This window comes from Hordeum vulgare, chromosome 3H (assembly GCF_904849725.1).
Source record: "Hordeum vulgare subsp. vulgare chromosome 3H, MorexV3_pseudomolecules_assembly, whole genome shotgun sequence".
Lineage (NCBI taxonomy): Eukaryota > Viridiplantae > Streptophyta > Magnoliopsida > Poales > Poaceae > Hordeum > Hordeum vulgare.
The window spans coordinates 534,963,070-534,983,532 of record NC_058520.1 but is presented as its reverse complement, the minus strand read 5'-3'; the positions used below and the strand labels follow the sequence as shown (position 1 = coordinate 534,983,532).

Genomic DNA, 20,463 nt, shown 5'->3' with positions numbered 1-20,463 from the left:
CCCGAAGCTTTGGAAGAAGGCTAGAAGAGCCATGAGGGAGTCACAAGACCTAACGCCGCGGCCACCCCCTAGGCCGCACCATGCAGGCTTGTGACCTCCTCGTTGGTCCAACTGACGCAATTCCACCGCCATAAATTTCTATTAATTCAGAAACCCCCAGAAAGAAACCTAGATCGGGAGTTTCGCCGCCGCAAGCCTGTGTAGCCACCAAAAAACCAATCTGGAGCCCGTTCCGGCACCCTGCCGGAGGGGGAATCCATCTCCGGTGGCCATCTTCATCATCCCGGCGATCTCCATGACGAGGAGGGAGTAGTTCTCCCTCGGGGCTGAGGGTATGTACCAGTAGCTATGTGTTTGATCTCTCTCTCTCGTGTTCTTGAGATGTCTTGATCTCGATGTACCATGGGCTTTGCTACTATAGTTGGATCTTATGATGTTCTTCCCCCTCTCCCTTCTTGTAATGAATTGAGTTTCCCCTTTGGAGTTATCTTATCGGATTGAGTCTTTGAGAACACTTGATGTATGTCTTGCACGTGTCTATCTGTTGTGATCAACTTGCGGGTTCGTGACATTGGGAACCTATGCATATGGGTTGGCACACGTGGATTCATGTGAGTACTTGATGTATGTTTTGGTGATCAACTTGCGGGTTCGTGACACTGGGAACCTATGCACAGGGGTTGGCACACGTTTTGACTCTCTGGTAGAAACTTTGGGGCACTCTTTGAAGTTCTATGTGTTGGTTGAATAGATGATTCTGAGATTGTGTGATGCATATCGTATAATCATATCCACGGATACTTGAGGTGACAATGGAGTGTCTAGGTGACATGAGGGTCTTGGTTGATAAGTATCTTAAGGTGTTATTCTAGTACGAACTCTATGAAAGATTGAACGGAAAGAATAGCTTCGTGCTATTTTACTACGGACTCTTGAATAGATCGATCAGAAAGAATAACTTTGTGGTGGTTTCGTACCCGACAATAATCTCTTCGTTTGTTCTTCGCTATTAGTGACTTTGGAGTGACTCTTTGTTGCATGTTGAGGGCTAGTTATATGATCCAATTATGTTATCATTGTTGAGAGAACTTCACTAGAGAAAGTATGAACCCTAGGCCTTGTTTCCACGCATTGCATTACCGTTCGTGCTCACTTTTGTTACTAGTTACCTTGCTGTTTTTGTAATTTCAGATTACAAAAACCTATATCTACCATCCTTATTGCACTTGTATCACCATCTCTTCGTCGAACTAGTGCACCTATACAATTTACCATTGTATTGGGTGTGTTGGGGACACAAGAGACTCTTTGTTATTTGGTTACAGGGTTGCTTGAGAGAGACCATCTTCATCCTACGCCTCACACGGATTGACAAAACTTAGGTCACCCACTTGAGGGAAAATTGCTACTGTCCTACAAACCTCTGCGCTTGGAGGCCCAACAACGTCTACAAGGAGAAGGTTGCGTAGTAGACATCAGTGCGCAGCAGGACGAGCGCGAAAGCACGGAGCGCCGAGAGCACGCACCTGACAAGCACCCGTCTCCCCGATATTGGTAAGAGGCGCCCCTTCCAGCCAGGTAGCCTAGCTCTGGTCCTATCTAAAATGAATTAGAGATGCACGAGCCTGGTTCTACCAAGCATGATTGAAATGCCGAGGTAGCGGATGGGGAAGATAACTGTCTGCCCACCAAAATTATGCAGGGCATGCTGCAGGTCGATGTCGTTGCACGGGATGGCCGTCATTGAAGACTTTGGAGGGTTGAGCAAGGGTCCCGAGTTCTTTATATTTAGTTTTGCATCAATGGGTAGCAGGTCATGGATATTTGGGAAGCCAAGATTCCAACAAAGATTAAAAAAAATGGCAACTTGTGTGTGAACGTCTTCCTTCGGCAGTGCAGGTCCAAAATAGACATGGGCCTGGGAAGATATTGCTAAGTGCAATTGGGCACCAACTTCGTTTGTCAATTTTCACAATTTAAGCTTGGGGCCTTCCGCGAGGCGCGGATTGCTTTTGCTGCCATGGCTTGGTCTTTTGGGCAGATTTGTAACAAAGCTCTTATTGAAAAACATCTGGCTGATGCGCTTTACAAAATGCCTACTTCCTTCGTTTCGAAATATAAGACATTTTAGGGGTTTCACTAGCGGACTATATTCGGATATTATATAAACATATTTTAAAGTATAGATTCAATGATCTTGCTTTGTATGTAGTCTATAGCGGAATCTCTAGAAGATCTTATATTTAGGAACGGAGGGAGTATATTTTAACAGCTTTGGAAATTCCTCGGTAAGAATCGGGATGCCGCTGCTATTGCAACTCCCTGCACACGCCATCAGGGAGGAGCTCAATGACGATTGATGGTGGTGTTTCTTGCTGCTTTTTGCTGCTTTTCTAGTCCTAGCTCAGTTGGTTTCTTTCGGCCTAGTGCCATGGACCCCGAGGGGTTTGTACCGAACCTGCTACTAGTGTGTGGGTGGGTGCGTGTGTTCTTGCATTTGGACCTGTTTTTTTTGTAAAAACTGCAAGGGCTTCGGTTCGCTGAAGCTGTGCAAGTGTCTCCTTTTTTTTTTGAGGGGAAGTGTCTCCTTTTCTAAAACAACGGAGATTACAGCACAACCACCTGTCAAACAAACAAGGCCTTCATTTGCAACAGTAGTACATACTTCAACACTGAATTGACACAAATATCTGAAAAAAGAAGTAAATTTTAAAACAGACTGAGTTCCAACTCTCAACTTTCAAAACAGTGCAACTTTCAACCCCAACTCTTTTCAAACCGGTGCCGTCGGTTTGACTCGTTTCAAACCATCTAGTCACCTGCAACGTCACCAGCCAACCTTTTGGTCAAAAACTCAAACCGTGCAGAAAATTTTGGAAAAATTCTGTCAAATTAATACTACCATGCTAATAAATCTGGGGAAGTTTCACACTTTTTTTACTAACATATTTAAAATACAGTAGAAATCTAATTTCGGCCCTTTTTTGTCAAAAAAGTTACCAAATATTGTGTCTAGAAAAAATAAAAATATGACATAAAATTCATACTACCATGCTGACTAATCTGGGAAAGTTTCATACTTTTTTGACAATTACTCCCTCTATAAACAAATATAAGACGTTTTAGGTCACTACTTTAGTGAATTAAAGCGTCTTACATTTGTTGACAGAGGGAGTAGATTTTAAGAATACAGTATAAATTCAATTTCAACCCCTTTTTGTTAAATTGACAAAAAAACAAAGTGTCCATAAAAATTCTATAAAATCAAAAATACTATGATGACCAATCTGGGGAAGTCCCACACTTTTTTTACAAACATATTTAAAAATATATTAGAAATTCAATTTCAGCCCCTATTTGTCAAATTTTGACCAAAATGTCCAGACTTTTCTATAAAAGAAACTGTAAAATCAGCACCATTCTAACCAATCTGGGAATTTTTCACATTTTGTTGACGGGCATATTTAAAAATACAGCAGAGATTCAATTCCGTAAAAAAATCGATTTGAATTTCTACTGCATTTTTAATTCTTTTCGTCAACTGATCTGGAAGCTTAAATGCAACGGAACTTCATCAGTAGCTTGGTTGTGTATGCCATTGACATGGTGATCACTAGCGCCAGAGGAGTCTGGTTCTCCAGTGACCTGAACCGAGGGCATCTTGACTACTTTCAGCGGTGTCTGCTGAGCTCAGTGAATCACTGATTCAGTACTGCTAACCGAGCTAGATGAAACGACAGCTACTCCCAGTGCTTATGTGCTCGTCTCTCATTTTCCTCAGATTTTCCTGTAACTAATTTGACACAGCAGAGTTTATCAGCTAAAAAAAAACTTTTCTAATGTAACTGTGATAGCTGATGCAATGCTGAAAGAACCCAGCAAAATTCTGCTGTGTTGTGAAGAGTTTACCTGAAGTAATGCATCGATTCGTCTGATGCGTTACTTTATGTCCACTCACAACATATAACCCAACCCACGAACGGTTATAGCAAATTCACAGGTCAAACAAACGGGACCTTCAATTTGACAACCTGAAGAACACTAACCGAAGTTGGGGTCATCTCTCGTCCGCAGCCCGGAGCCTCTCATTGTGTTGCTTCAGTCAGTCGGTCAGTTTCATGTCGTTTTCAGCTATCTGAATCCGCAACCTCTTTGTACCTCCGTTCCTAAATATAAGTCTCTTTAGAGATTCCACTATGGATTACATAGTGAGCAAAATAATTGAATCTACACTTTAAAATATGTCTATATACATCCGTATGTAGTTTGTAGGGGAATCTCTAAAAAGACTTATATAATACTCCCTCCGTTCAAAAACAACTGTCGTGGAACTAAAACCACGACACTAATTACTTTGGAACGGAAGGAGTATAAGATGTTTTGGATATTTCAATGTGGACTACATACGAACCAAAATGCCTGAGCAAACGCACAAACGTGTATATATACATCCGATTCACAAAAAAGTTAGAACATCTTATATTTGTGAAGAGAGAGAGTATCTGTGTGGGCTGCTGCACAACAAATGCAAGCCACTACCCAATCCTCAGAACACGCTATCATTATTTTTCCAACCTAAAAACAAGTACTAACCTTAGGTTAGGAGGCAGAAAGGGGTGACCATGGAAGGGATTTGCTATGGCACCACATTTGCTCAACATGACAAAAAAGCAGAACTGGATGCTACTAAAGTGCTACACCTGATTGTTTTCTACATCTATTAATAGCAACACCATTCACGTTTCAAGCAAAAAATGACACAACCGGCAAGCGACGCACTGTAAGCGTCTCTCGGTTTGATAACATGTATACATGAGGACGGGACAGGCCAAGAACAACACCATTCACATAACAGATCACATAATTCTGCTGCAGTAGCCCAAGATAGCTTCATCGATGTTTTCTCTATAAAAACGACGACGTCTGGAGGGACAAGAGGATATGTAACTGGTTAACTCTTGATCCAGGTACTCCACGAGACCAATGTCTCTGACAGGGTGGAAACACCTGTAGTCAGCATCACTTTTGATGGGGCAATCCAGGTCTTTGACTGTTCCATCCAAAGTGTAGTACTGCCCACCAGAAAATTTCTCAGAATCATCCGGGTGGTCAATTTGGAAGTTTCCGGTAACACATTCATGGCACCTATCTGGATTTTTGCAGATGGAGAGGATCAGAAAGATGATTCATGGCACCTATTACGTATGCCCCAGGCAAACAAATCCCTAACAAACTAGTGAATGAAGTCATAAGCATCTTAGTTTCGTTTCAAATACTACCAAAGAACCAACCATGCATGAGATGATCAGATGTCATGAGTAGCACTAAATAATTTCAGTACTGAAAAGACAAAACTGATTGGAGGTCAAGAGAATACCAACTTCACTTGGTGATGGTTCTACTGTACAGCACAAGGTGATGTCCTCTTCACAAAAGTCGTAGCCAGATAGACGTGCTTCAGCAAAGAAAAAAACAGGAGCTTCTCTAGCACAGGAAGGATCCTTAGGCCGCGCCATAAAACTAATGTGGAAAGAATCATCCATACTGAACTCGTCATGTACAGAACCAATGCCATAGATGACATGAAGCTGATAATGTGCTGCAGTTTGCCGGGCATACTTGCGCAACGCTGCATCTGCTAGTTCAACCCACCGTTTGTACCATCCTGTGAGAAGGTTCCTCTTTCTGGTGATGAGTTTAAAGGCCGCCGTGAACCGCTCTTGTTCAAGAGGAGGGTGTGGCAGCTCATCTGGTAGTGGGGAAGGCAGCAACATGGTGGAGAGGCGCAGAATGTCAGCCGAGGAAAGCGTGCGCTTGTTGTTGAGCAGAGAGACAGCGTCACGTTCCACGGAAAGCACAGTGGAAGAAGCAAAGAGTGCAAGGGCTGCAGGTTTGAAGTGTCGCGCCGCCTTGTCAGCCGCTTGAAAGGCGGCTTCCAGCTCCGATGCCGTCAGACGGAACGACGACGGTGCAGCACCGCGTGCGGAGGCAACAGCGGCACGGAGGTCAGCGCGGGAGAGACTGAGGTGCCAAAGGGCATCGTCATCGGAGAGGGCAGGACAGAGATGGAGAAGCGAGGCAACCAATCCATCAAGCGAGCGCAGAACTAGGCGGCGTATGGTACAGTTGCTGATGAAGGCGGCGTCGATCCGGTCGCTGGAGCGCACGGGAAAAGCGGCCGAATACCAGACAGAATTGACGATGATGTTGTGGACGGGGTGTAGAGGGCCGTAGCAGAGACCGGCGATGAGGAGGCCGCGCGCTAGGGTACTGTTGAGCTCGGTGGTGGGCAGGCGGGAGATGGCATCGAGGTAGTGGCCGCGGATCCGGCTAATCAGGCGCCGCCGCCGCAGAGCCCGGATATCTACTGTCCCCCGCAGTTCCTCCCCGTCGACCTCTGGCACCCTCGCCGCCCCCTCCGCCTCCGCCTCAACCTCCGAATCCAACCTAGCCTTGGCGCGCTGACGACGGATGCGGTTACGGTTACGCTGGCCAGCCATGTGAGCGGATCCCTCTTCTGATTGCGGCGGAACAAGCTAGGGTTTCAGGCGAGCGTGAGAGAGGGCAAAATTGACAAAAATGACCACTCAGGGAAAGAACTCACAGAGTGAACCCTCGGGGAAAAATATTTCACCCGTCTGACCATTTTGTGTGGCGCCCGACACCTAGGCGCCACACTACACTGTGTGATGCCTAGCCGTTCGGCACCACACCCCCCGACCACCTGGCAGGGAGGGCCCACCCCCCAGGCCGTGTGACGCCTAGCGCCGAACACTTAGGCGCCACACATTGACTTAAACAGGCACGGGCCAACCCCTCTCCCACCCCCTCCTCATTCCCCTCCCCCAGCCCCCTCTCCCAACCACGGGCCCCTCTTCAAATCCTTCTCCAAATCACCAAATCTGAAGGTTTGGACCGGACATTTGTTGTCCAATCACTCCCCTAAGGTAATCCCCACCTCTCCCCTCATTCTCATCCAAAGAAAAATCTCTTGTGGTCTTTTTTTGCAAATTTGAGGAAAACCCTAGTTTTTCATGAAATGTGGGATGTATATGATATTGTTGTATTTGTTTGTATGTTATGATAAGGGGTATGATGGTGTGAGGATTAGGGTTGTTTGGATGTTTGCATTATGGTTGTTTTAGGGTTAGGCTAGGGTTAGGCTATGGTTAGGCTATGGTTAGGCTAGGGTTAGGGATGTTTGGTTGTGTTAGATTTATGATGGGGTTAGGGTTATGGATGTTTGGAAGTTAGTAAGTAGATATTGTAGTTGTATGATTGCTTATAAAAAAAGTTCTATGTTTTGTTGTTTAGGGATGGGAAGAACATGTGTTTATGTTCATCACGTGGACAAGGATGCCTTTTTAAAAGGCAATATTGATCTGGACCCGGGTGAGCTTGACATGGTGTTTGATTTGTGTCCTAGCTATGGTGAATTGTTGGAACAAGTCCGAAAGGATTTGAATTGGATGGACCCTAGTGATGTAGTTGAGTTTGATGGTAGGCATAATGTGGGATTCGGAATGCACATTCGTTGGAAGACCATGCGTGTCAACTCCGAGCAACGTTGGCTTGCATACAAGGATACGGTGGCCGAATCACTAGACAAGGCTCTAGAGTTATTTGCCATCAAAACAAATGTTCCTAACTTGTTGGATTTGAACCGGGTTGCCTCTCCGATTGTTGAAGCTATTCCTGCACCCATCAACGAAGAGGCCAACATTGAACCTCTTTCTTGTGTCGATGAGGCCAACGAAGAGGCCAACATTGAACATGAACCATTGCTAGAGGCTAATGATGAGCACCATGATGATGAGAATGATGGTAATGTTCTTCATGACAACAATCTTGGTGATTTGTGTTGGAAATATGCCCTAGAGGCAATAATAAATTAGTTATTATTATATTTCTTTATTCATGATAATCGTTTATTATCCATGCTATAATTGTATTGATTGGAAACACGGTGCATGTGTGGATACATAGACAAAACACTGTCCCTAGTAAGCCTCTAGTTGAATAGCTCGTTGATCAAAGATGGTCAAGGTTTCCTGACCATAGGCAAGTGTTGTCACTTGATAATGGGGTCACATCATTAGGAGAATCATGTGATACACGAGACCCAAACTAATAGACGTAGCATGTTGATCGTGTCATTTTGTTGCTACTGTTTTCTACGTGTCAAGTATTTGTTCCTATGACCATGAGATCATATAACTCACTGACACCGGAGGAATGCTTTGTGTGTATCAAACGTCGCAACGTAACTGGGTGACTATAAAGATGCTCTACAGGTATCTCCGAAGGTGTTCGTTGAGTTAGTATGGATCGAGACTGGGATTTGTCACTCCGTATGATGGAGAGGTATCTCGGGGCCCACTCGGTAATACAACATCACACACAAGCCTTGCAAGCAATGTGAATTAGTGTAAGTTGCGGGATCTTGTATTACGGAACGAGTAAAGAGACTTGCCGGTAAACGAGATTGAAATAGGTATGCGGATACTGACGATCGAATCTCGGGCAAGTAACATACCGAAGGACAAAGGGAATGACATACGGGATTATATGAATCCTTGGCACTAAGGTTCAAACGATAAGATCTTCGTAGAATATGTAGGATCCAATATGGGCATCCAGGTCCCGCTATTGGATATTGACCGAGGAGTCACTCGGGTCATGTCTACATAGTTCTCGAGCCCACACGGTCTGCACACTTAAGGTTCGACATTGTTTTATGCGTATTTGAGTTGTATGGTTGGTTACCGAATGTTGTTCGGAGTCCCGGATGAGATCACGGACGTCACGAGAGTTTCCGGAATGGTCCGGAAACGAAGATTGATATATAGGATGACTTCATTTGGTTACCGGAAGGTTTTCGGGCATTACCGGTAATGTATCGGGAATGACGTATGGGTTCCGGATCTTCATCGGGAGGGGGGACCACCCACCCGGGAGGGCCCAAGGACCTTGGGGGTGGCGCACCAAGTAGGTGGGGTCAGCCCAAGGCTGTCTTGCGCAAGAGAGAAAGAAAAACCAAAAGAAGAGAAAAAAAAAGGAAATGTGGGAAAGAAGAGAAGGAGTCCACCTTCCAATCCTAGTTGGACTAGGATTGGAGGAGGACTCCTCCTCACCTTGGTGGAGCAGCCCTTGGGGCTCCTTGAGCCTCAAGGCAAGCCTCCCCTCCCCTCCTCCTATATATATGGAGCTATTAGGGCTGATTTGAGACAACTTTTTCAAGGCAGCCCGACCACATACCTCCACGGTTTTACCTCTAGATCGCATTTTTGCGGAGCTCGGGCGGAGCCCTGCTGAGATTAGATCACCACCAACCTCCGAAGCGCCGTCACGCTGTCGGAGAACTCATCTACCTCTCCGTCTCTCTTGCTGGATCAAGAAGGCCGAGATCATCGTCGAGCTGTACGTGTGCTGAACGCGGAGGTGCCGTCCGTTCGGCACTAGATCGTGGGACGGATCGTGGGACGGTTCGCGGGGCGGATCGAGGGACGTGAGGACGTTCCACTACATCAACCGCGTTCACTAACGCTTCTGCTGTGCGATCTACAAGGGTATGTAGATCGGAAATCCCCTCTCGTAGATGGACATCACCATGATAGGTCTTCGTGCGCGTAGGAAAAATTTTGTTTCCCATGCGACGTTCCCCATCAGTGGCATCATGAGCTAGGTTCATGCGTAGATGTCTTCTCGAGTAGAACACAAAAGTTTTTGTGGGCGGTGATGTGCGTTTTGCTGCCCTCCTTAGTCTTTTCTTGATTCCGTGGTATTGTTGGATCGAAGCGGCTCGGACCGACATTACTCCTACGCTTACGAGAGACTGGTTTCATCGCTACGAGTAACTCCGTTGCTCAAAGATGACCGGCGAGTGTCGGTTTCTCCAACTTTAGTTGAATCGGATTTGACCGAGGAGGTCCTTGGATGAGGTTAAATAGCAATTCATATATCTCCGTTGTGGTGTTTGCGTAAGTAAGATGCGATCCTACTAGATACCCATGGTCACCACGTAAAACATGCAACAACAATTAGAGGATGTCTAACTTGTTTTTGCAGGGTATGCTTGTGATGTGATATGGCCAACGATGTGATGTGATATATTGGATGTATGAGATGATCATGTTGTAATAGTTAATATCGACTTGCACGTCGATGGTACGGCAACCGGCAGGAGCCATAGGGTTGTCTTTAAACTAACGTTTGTGCTTGCAGATGCGTTTACTATATTGCTAGGACGTAGCTTTAGTTGTAATAGCATGAGTAGCACGACAACCCCGATGGTGACACGTTGATGGAGATCATGGTGTGACGCCGGTGACAAGAAGATCGTGCCGGTGCTTTGGTGATGGAGATCAAGAAGCACATGATGATGGCCATATCATGTCACTTATGAATTGCATGTGATGTTAATCCTTTATGCACCTTATCTTGCTTAGAACGACGGTAGCATTATGAGGTGATCTCTCACTAAAATTTCAAGACGAAATTGTGTTCTCCCCGACTGTGCACCGTTGCGACAGTTCTTCATTTCAAGACACCACATGATGATCGGGTGTGATAGACTCAACGTTCACATACAACGGGTGCAAAACAGTTGCACACGCGGAACACTCGGATTAAGCTTGACGAGCCTAGCATGTGCAGACATGGCCTCGGAACACATGAGACCGAAAGGTCGAGCATGAATCGTATAGTTGATATGATTAGCATAGAGATGCTTACCACTGAAACTATTCTCGACTCACGTGATGATCGGACTTGAGATAGTGGATTTGGATCATGTACCACTCAAATGACTAGAGAGATGTACTTTTTGAGTGGGAGTTCTTAAGTAATATGATTAAATTGAACTAATTGTCATGAATATAGTCCAATGGTCTTTGCGAATTACGATGTAGCTTGCGCTATAGCTCTACTGTTTTTATATGTTCCTAGAGAAAATTTAGTTGAAAGTTGATAGTAGCAAACTTTACAGACTGAGTGTGTAAAGCCGAGGATTGTCCTCGTTGTTGCGCAGAAGGCTTATGTCCTTAATGCACCACTCGGTGTGCTGCACCTCGATCGACGTCTGTAGATGTTGTGAACATCTGACATACACATTTCTGATGACTACACGATAGTTCAGTACAAAATACTTAATGGCTTAGAAGCAAGGCGCCGAAGACATTTTGAAGCGTCACGGAACTTAAGAGATGTTCTAAAGAGATGAAAATGTGATTTCATGCTTGTGCCCTTATTAAAAGGTATGAGACCTCCGACAAGATTCTTTGTCCACGAAGTAGAGGAGAAAAGCTCAATCATTGAGCGTGTGCTCAGATTATGTGAGTACGACAATCGCTTGAATCGAGTGGGAGTTGATCTTCCAGATAAGATAGTGATGGTTCTCCAAAGTCACTGCCACCAAGCTGCGAGAGCTTCGTGATGAACTATAACATATCAAGGATAGATACAATGATCCTTGAGCGATTCGCGATGTTTGACACTGCGAAAGTAGAAATCAAGAAGGAGCATCAATAGTTGATGGTTAGTAAAACCACTAAGTTTCGATAAAGGCAAGGGCTAGAAGGGATACTTCGTGAAACGGCAAAGCAGTTGCTGTACTAATGAAGAGACCCCAGATTAAACCCAAGCCCGGGACTAAGTGCTTCTGTTATGAGGGGAACGGTCACTGAGGCGGAGCAACTCTAGATACTTGGTAGATAAGAAGGCTGGCAAAAGTCGAAAGAAGTATATTTGATATACATGATGTTGATGTGTACTTTACTAGTACTCCTAGTAGCACGAGGGTATTGGATACCGGTTCGGTTGCTAAGTGATTATTAACACGAAATGAAAGCTACGACATAAACGGAGACTAGCTAAAGGCGAGGTGACGTGTCACGCCCAAGATGCGACCCTATCCTCAATTTGGCACGAAGGCCTCGTCAGGGATAGAAGCGCATCTCGTCGTGTCGCAAGAATGGATATCGTTACAAGTACATATACTGAAAAGGAGAGATATATAAAGGGTTGGCTTACACTCGCCACAAGCTACATCAGAGTCACATCAGTACATTACATAAACAACAAGAGTAAGAGCAGGGTCCGACTACGGACGAAAACAAACGACAAAAGAAGAACGACGTCCATCCTTGCTATCCCGGGCTGCCGGCCTGGAACCCATCCTAGATCGATGAAGAAGAAGAAGAAGAAGCAACCCCAAATGAACAATCAACGCGCTCGCGTCAAGTAACCTTTACCTGTACCTGCAACTGGTGTTGTAGTAATCTGTGAGCCACAGGGGACTCAGCAATCTCATTTCCAAAGGTATCAAGACTAGCAAAGCTTAATGGGTGAGGTATGGTTAAGTGGTGAGGTTGCAGCAGCGACTAAGCATATATTTGGTGGCTAACTTACGAGTACAAGAAATAAGAGGGGGGAGATCTACGCATAACGGACGTCACTACAGATGATCAAAAGAATGATCCTGAACACCTACCTACGTCAGACATAACCCCACCGTGTCCTCGATCGGAGAAGGAACTCACGAAGGAGACAGTCACGGTTACGCACACAGTTGGCATGTTTTAATTAAGTTAACTTCAAGTTATCTAGAACCAGTGTTAAACAAAGCTTCCACGTTGCCACATAACCGCGGGCACGGCTTTCCGAAAGATTTAACCCTGCAGGGGTGCTCCAACTAGTCCATCACAAATTACCACAAGCTGCATAGAAATCCTCAATCACGAAGCTCGCGATCTCGTCGGATTCCCTAGTGGAAAACCTCAACTCTGAGATTACCCAAAGCATCACCGGAATCCCGATGCACAAGATATCTCGTCAAAGGTAAAACTAATCCAGCAAGGCCGCCCGACGTGTCGACGATCTCGATAGGAGTCGCGTACCTCGTTCTCAGGACACGGCGGATGAGCTAGACGTCGGGATCGCTAAACCTCCGGGTGACCAGAGGGGCGCCGGACATCGCTCAGGTGGGACCAACACTCATGAGGAGCACTGGCCCGGGGGTTGATTAAATTATCCTCGGGGTCCGGAAAGTCCCTATGCAATTTTATTAGGTGTTTAGGCAAATGTAGTACCAAAGTTGGGCCTTGCCAGACCAGCTTTAATCTAAAACGAATTATCAAGGGGGTCCCCATAACAACCCCGATCGTGTTAGGAGCGCTCCTTTATGGAACATAACACCGGTAGCCGAATCTAAGGGGGCAAAGGTGGAACAAAACACCAGGCTAGAAAGGCCGAGCCTTCCACCTTTTACCAAGTATATAGGTGCATTAAATTAAATAGCATTTAATATGGTGATATAACAAGGAACCCATGTTTTCACATGGAAGCATCTGCATCTGCAACTAGCAACGCTATCAACAGGGTTAAGCAAGCAGTAACATAGCCAATCAGTGGTTTGCTAGGTTGAACAGGTTGAAGGTAATCATGGCATTGTTGAGAGGCTGATATTTAACAGGTGGTAGGCAACGAGACATAAACGATAGAAGCGATAAAACTAGCATGTCAATGATAGTAGTGGTATCTAGGGAAATGATCATCTTGCCTGAGATCCCGCTTGAAAGAAGAATGACTCCGCGAAGCAGACGAACCGACGTAGTCGAACGGCCCTCACATCCGACACGCTTGCGGAACTCTATCGAGACGGAGGAAACCGGAAACAAGCATCAACACACGATATACACCACACGATGCAAGACACACATGATGCATGAACGGTCTAATGCAATGCGTGACAATCACAACAATCAAACACTACACATTAAGTGAAGCTCGATATGCAACGAGTTGCATATCGACGAAACTCCACGTTGAATTATTTAGTCCACTCCCGTTCAGGTATACGGATATATTAAATGTTGTTAAACCTGGCACGAGGGTGAAGCACAAATTAATCTACCTAGCTAGTCATTTTAAATGAGACCGGAAACGACATATAGCATCTCCGAAATGACCCCACGTGTTAAATCTTAATTCTGCCCAGATTTTTCCTAAACACATTTTATATTTGTTAAACGGAGAAACAAAGTGGAACACGTGATTCTACTCGTCGTTCTGGTCCATTTACATATATGGCACATCTCCAACGGAGCTACGGACAAATAGTTACGACCTAAACCGTTTTCAACACGTCGAGATGCAAACCGATGCAAACAACACACTAAACATATCTAATTATGCATGAGAGTTGGTTTTTGAGAAACTACAGAAAATTCTAAGCAACTTACGTGTGGAAAACATTTTAATCCGGTCCACGGCTAAATTTATATGAATTTTACAAACGGGCATTTGAGTCTGTCCAAAATATAAAAAAATGGAATTGCTAGGATTTGAACCCCAGATCCCTTGCATGGACATTAGTAGCCCTACCCCCAGACTAAATAAGTGGTTGTGTCAAAATTGACAAAACAGCATAAAAATAAATAAGGCAGAAGCTGAGCGCATGGAGAGGCACAAATCCTAAAAATATAACATGCATGGGGATTTGATCCCTGGTCTCCTGGGTGGAAACGCAACACACTAACCACCGAGGCTGAGACGCGCTAGTGATAAAAACGAGTCCCTTCGCTAGATGAGTACAAGCACGCTGAACTGAATCTAAACAAAAACTGAATCTGAATCGCGACTAGAACTGCACCTTACTGAAACTGCTCGTCCATGGTTGTTCTAGACGGGGTCAATCGTCGATCCGGAGGGACTTGGAGGCTTCGACGGGGCTGTCCCAGGCCGGGAATGGGCGGGCCTAGCAAGTATCGACCGGATCCATTGGAGAACGACGGCGGATGGGGAGTTGCAGGGCAGCAAGGGCATCCATGGTGGGGCTGCACCAACCTTCGTTCTGTTCCTCAGTGCTGGTCCCCGACGGCGGCGAGGTCTAGGACGACGAGGTGCTCCTGGCCCAGCGACGAGGACCTCGGGGCTAGGTCAATCCGGGGCGGCGACGTGCAGGGGAGGCCACGGGTGAGCTCCTGAGAGAGACCTGCAGAGATTAGAGAGAGCAGAGGTAAAATAGAGGGAGGAGAAGAAAGGGCAAGGGGGGAGGCGCGGCCAGGACCTCGTCGGCTGACGGGGCGGCGCGGCGGCTCCAGCAGCTGCTCGCAGGCACGGCCAGAGGAGAGGTTGGTCTCAGGTGCTGGGCAGCGGCGGCGGGGTCGAGCTTGGGGCGAGCTCGACAGGGGACTGCAGAACTGCTCGAGGGGAGGCTCGGGTGCAGGGGAGCTCGTGGAACACACGTTGGAGGCAGGCGCGGGCGAGGGATCTCGTTCCCGGTGCTGGAGGCGTCCGACGAAGCTCCGGGAGCCACGAGCTTGGGCACCATGACATGGGGACGCTGCAAAAACAGGGAAAAACAGAGAGGAGTTTCAGAGCAAAGGAAAAGGAGGAAGGAGGAAGGAGGAGACAGTGGGCTTAGTCAACGACATGATCCCGGTGAGCTGGTGCCCACTGCTGGTCCCGAAGCTGCAGGGGTGCGGGCTATGGAGATGGTCGGAGGCAAGGCATGCGCACTTGGGGCTGCCTGGTCGTGGTGAAGAACGAGGCGGGAGGAGGTTGAGGTGCTCCTGGATGGCAACGACAGGAGGGGTCGAGCTGGAACCATGCCGGATCTCGCCGGCGGCGCGACGAAGGACTCCAGGCCGACGCGGGCGAAGCTCCCCTCGGGCTACGATGGTGCCTGGGGGAGGTGCTCGCCGACAGCGACACGTTCCCGGTGAGCAGCACGGGGTCGCAGGCCCGGGGCGGCGCCTCAGGCGACCAGCCGACGACGGCGCGGGCAGGAGGAGGCTCTGCCTCGGCTGCAGGGGCGCTACAGCACGCGAACGGGGTGCCTCAGGCTCCTTGCTTGCGGAGGACGCGTCTAGGAGGACATGCACGACGAATCAACTGGACCCCGGATGGCTTGGCGGAGAAAACAAGGTGGGCGGCGGCTGGATCAAGGGGAGAATCGGGGGAGCGCTGCTAGTTGGAGGAAATAGATCCGGGATGATCCCGAGGAGACTGGGTGGAGAGCGGCGGCGATGGGTGGATGGGACAGGGGAAATTGTCCCTGACTTTTAGGGTTTTGGTCTGAGATTTAACAAGGGGCCTTTTAAACAGGAAGAGGGACAAACTTTTGACCATCAGATCATGATCGGGTGGCTGAGATGATTAGTTTAGGGATACCAATGGACAAACTGATGACGGTTTAGGGTAAAACGGGGTCGATCCGGATCCAACGGTCACGACCGCCGGGTTCGGGTTCCGGGAGGTTTCGGACTGGGCTGCGCGTAGGGTCGGTGCACTGTGCAGAGGCGCTAGGCGGAGATGACACGGAAAAACAGGCAACCCGGTGACAGAGTTTAAAATACCAAAACGTCCGACAATCGACCGGCTATAGTGCCGCTATATAATAAACGACACGGGTAACAAACGAGCTCCGATCGCGATGAAATTTGACGGACGGTCTACCTACACTAAATTAATACCGCACGCCAAGTTCGAGCTCAAGCGGAGAAAGTTTAACGCACACTTTAAAACAAGGCTTCGACGATGCCGCGGGCGCGTGCGTGTGCGGTCGGGCTCAGAACAAACAACGACGAGAACCGGCGACTACTAACGAATGCAAGTTTTGAAAACTGGCGGCAACGGAGATGCCGATGCAATGCAGATGATGCGCATGATGCGATGATGATGCGGCAACTGAAAATACCCGCAAGACGAAAACGGAAAGAAAAGGGGAAGCTTCTGGAACGTCGGTCTCGGGCTGTCACAACACTCCTACACTACAAGAGGATCTCGTCCCGAGATCCAAGAATGAAAGGTGGAGAGGATGAGAAAGCAAGAGGTAAAAATTTTAGTCGCTTCTTTGACAAACGAGTGAAACCAACGATCTTTGAAGGTTGCAATGAGATGAAGAATGACATGAGAAAGAAGCCAGAATTCACGGAAAATTTCGGCAACACTTCGGTAGGAAAAAGGGACAAAAGATTCGAAAAGGTGGAAGAAATAGACAATATTCACCACAAACAAGTAAATAGAGCAAGAGAACACCATGATCTTGATAGAACAACATAATAGACCCAAAAGAGCAACATCACAAAGCCTCCGGGACGATAGAATATGAACTAGCTCAAGCGGAAGAAGAGAATGAAGAAACAAATGACAACTATCATCACAATAGAATTGAAGAGCCTTCGGACAGAGAATTGACGTAGTAGCTGGAAAAACCAACAACGACAAGAACAAGATAGTAGTGGGCTTACGAAAATCATCTCAAAAAATATGAGGTGACAACCAACCACTAAAAGGAACAAAGACAGATGAAAGCAAGGATATGAAAACTTCTTACACCGAGAGGATACATTGAGAACTGGGATTAGAGACAAGCACCATGATAGCACAATCCCTAGGAAAAGCTTTAGGTGCAATCCAAACCAAAATAGCTCAATGAAGAAATCATGGGTAGAAAATATCTCATGATCATAGAATTGGTGGGTTTAATTATCTCATTCTTAAAAGGAAAACTCTCTGAGGCTCCTACACTAACAAGAAGGCTATAATACCACCTCAAAGGATCAAGGAAGAACAAATGCACTTGAAAATGCAAGAGAACGGATACTTGAGGTTCTCCACCAAGAGTCTTGAAGAACACTTGAGAAAGAATTGAAACCTTGATGAACCACCATGAAGGACCTCCGTGTAGAATGAATGATGCAAAGATATCAAGGTAGAAAAGACTAAGATTATGACCTTGCAAAGTCTTCGATGAAGCTTCACGAAGAGAAACTTGAGAAAACTTGGCATTCCAGAAAGAAAAGATAAGAACACTTGAGAAAAAAAGGAATTGATATCATGGGCCACTCCGGAAGAAAGATTCAGATTACAATGAACAAGGATAAGAATTATGTTATGCTTATCCTTCATCAAGTTAAATTGACGACAATCAGCGGATTTAGCATATCACTTATTCTACTAGAAATGAATCTTGAAGAGACAGAGAGCTAAGCACCACTTGAAGCAAAATTGAAGGAAGCACCGGTAAGAATTCACAATTTAATGGGAACACCACGAATTAATGAAGATACATGAAAATGAAGAGCTCATGAGCCACCTGAGAGAAAACTTGAACAAAGCACCGGATAATCGAGAGACGAACGAAGGGACAACAATTAAGAAGAATTGAGGATGAAGCTGAAAGCTGAGAACGAAAAAGTCTTCTTAAATGATGGCCTTCGGAGGATCGAGAATGAAAACAACTCAGAAAAGCACCGGATAGCACGAAAGGGATTACTCACGATAGAAACAATTGAGAGATGATAATCTTCACAAGAATGGAGCAAGATTGAGAATGATGACGAGAAACAACCCACGAATAACTGAGACACTCCGGAATAAAGAATAATGAAAGGTTGAGCCAAATAAGAGAATTAATTCAAATCGAACTTGAAGAGGGGATATGACTGATGAAATTCATACTTACGTCATAGTTCAAAAGAATTAATGATCTCTGGGAAACGATTAAAAGAGCCAGGAAAGATCCTGGGAAAGAACCTGTGGGTTATGGGCCCACTCAAAGAAAATCACCGTTAGAAAAGATTGCTAGACCGAGAGATATTGCACCGGTACAAATGAAAACTAGATGAGGTTGAGAACCTCGAAATAATTAAAAGAATTGAAACTCGAAACTCAGAGATATCTTCAGCACTCCGGATGAAAAGAGAGGAATGAATAATCAAGATAGCCTGAAAGAATCTCCAACATGAAAAAGAATTACAAGGATAATTAGGATATGATGAACACGGACAACTGAATTAACTTCACCGGAAAGATAACAAGATTGAACAAATATGAACACGAAGCTCTTGAGAATCTTCACAACGAATCACCGGGTAGGGGAGAAAAGAACAGACAGCGAAAGCACAATGAAATGAATGCACTTGGATGAAAATTGAATCACTGAAGAAAAGGGCGGGAGGGCGGGGAAAAAAAAGACAACATGGGACAGATGAGAGAACTCTGGAAAGAATTGAGGGAATGATCTGCAAAAATTAGAGAGGATTGAATCCACATGGAGAGAAACACGCCGGTTGAAAAGAACAGATATGACAACTCCGGTTGACAAGAATTGATATGACAATGGAACGAACCAAAGAATTAATACTCTCATATAAATATGAGCACACCTCTTAGAAAAGATCTGGAATCACCACTTGACATCGAAGCAACTGAATTACCATATCCAACAAAACAAAGGATGAGGCTTATGAAACAAGCCAGAACAAACTCAAGAGAAAGATTTCCGTTCGATATTTTCGTGGACAGGATCGCACGGGCACGATTTACAGTAGCCACCAAGTGCAAGGCAGTGCACCTGACATACGAAGCGTCCCCGAGTCGTAGCAAGCTACAAGGACTCTTTAAGACACAACGTGTACCGCTGTAAGTCGACCGTGAACAAACGAATCCACTAGATGTCGAACCCCAACCTAACATCATGCATTTGTTGGAAGATTGTCCTATAAGCAACTACTTGAATTCCCACCTATGAATTCCCGAAATATCTGGTCATGCAATCTGGTACACGGATACAAGGAGTAATATCACACAACTCCTATACTAACCCGTCACTTGTATCACATCCGTCAACACACGACCAAAATCTCGGACCTTCATCTACAACAGACACTCGTGATCACAACGATACAAAGTATGGCAGTACCCCCGAACAATCTGCACCAGTACTGGGGACATGGGGGTTATCTCGCCACTACTAGTATTGAAGCAATTACGAACATCCTTCGTCCTGAGATACTAAGAAATCTGAATGATAACGATGTGCTCGAGAATCCCCTGGAGCTCAACTCCCCGGAAGAAAATCAAGTCAGACAGGAGGCACCAAGACAGAACTCCGTCACATCGGCATCATATAGATTCCAAAAATATCCGCGTGATCCTAATTTTTTTTTTGAGTGGGAAGAGGAGTAGAGTGAATTATTACGTCAAGATTCCTCACCAGAGCATAGAAGAGGAGAAAAAAGAATCCTACTCTCCGATATATAACTAAGACTCAAATAGTTTTTCACTAGACTCGACTCGGCCAAGTTCGATCAATCAAGGGGGCTCCTAGGTCAGTCCTTGCTCTGATACCAACTTGTCACGCCCAAGATGCGACCCTATCCTCAATTTGGCACGAAGGCCTCGTCAGGGATAGAAGCGCATCTCGTCGTGTCGCAAGAATGGATATCGTTACAAGTACATATACTGAAAAGGAGAGATATATAAAGGGTTGGCTTACACTCGCCACAAGCTACATCAGAGTCACATCAGTACATTACATAAACAACAAGAGTAAGAGCAGGGTCCGACTACGGACGAAAACAAACGACAAAAGAAGAACGACGTCCATCCTTGCTCTCCCGGGCTGCCGGCCTGGAACCCATCCTAGATCGATGAAGAAGAAGAAGAAGAAGCAAC

General features: G+C 46.0%; 1 protein-coding gene across 3 annotated transcripts; it reads right to left on the bottom strand.

The window, feature by feature from the left end:
• Positions 1–11,996: 11,996 nt before the first annotated feature.
• On the bottom strand, positions 11,997–15,887 carry LOC123440456 (wiskott-Aldrich syndrome protein homolog 1-like). Of its 3 annotated transcripts, none has more exons than XR_006630318.1 (3): positions 15,433–15,887; positions 14,651–15,343; positions 11,997–12,263 (listed from the first exon to the last, which is right to left on the bottom strand). XR_006630318.1 is itself a non-coding variant. In XM_045117020.1 (3 exons), exons 1-3 carry the CDS (start codon positions 15,608–15,610, stop codon positions 14,859–14,861), a joined length of 552 nt encoding a protein of 183 aa, XP_044972955.1. In that variant the 5' UTR covers positions 15,611–15,636; the 3' UTR covers positions 14,318–14,858. The 3 variants fall into 3 exon arrangements, 2 of the variants coding, with proteins under 2 accessions (XP_044972955.1, XP_044972956.1); XM_045117020.1 differs by lacking the exon at positions 11,997–12,263 and having other exon boundaries at positions 14,318–14,981; positions 15,068–15,343; positions 15,458–15,636; XM_045117021.1 differs by lacking the exon at positions 11,997–12,263 and having other exon boundaries at positions 14,845–14,992; positions 15,068–15,343; positions 15,458–15,636.
• Positions 15,888–20,463: the final 4,576 nt, after the last annotated feature.

Coding starts and splice junctions, on each gene's coding strand:
- LOC123440456 (XM_045117020.1), bottom strand. CDS start 15,610: ATGGTTCCAGCTCGACCCCTCCTGTCGTTGCCATCCAGGAGCACCTCA. Junction 15,344..15,457: donor CTGCAGCTTCGGGACCAGCA/GTGGGCACCAGC, acceptor CTGTTTTTGCAG/CGTCCCCATGTCATGGTGCC. Junction 14,982..15,067: donor CCGCCCCGTCAGCCGACGAG/GTCCTGGCCGCG, acceptor GGTCTCTCTCAG/GAGCTCACCCGTGGCCTCCC.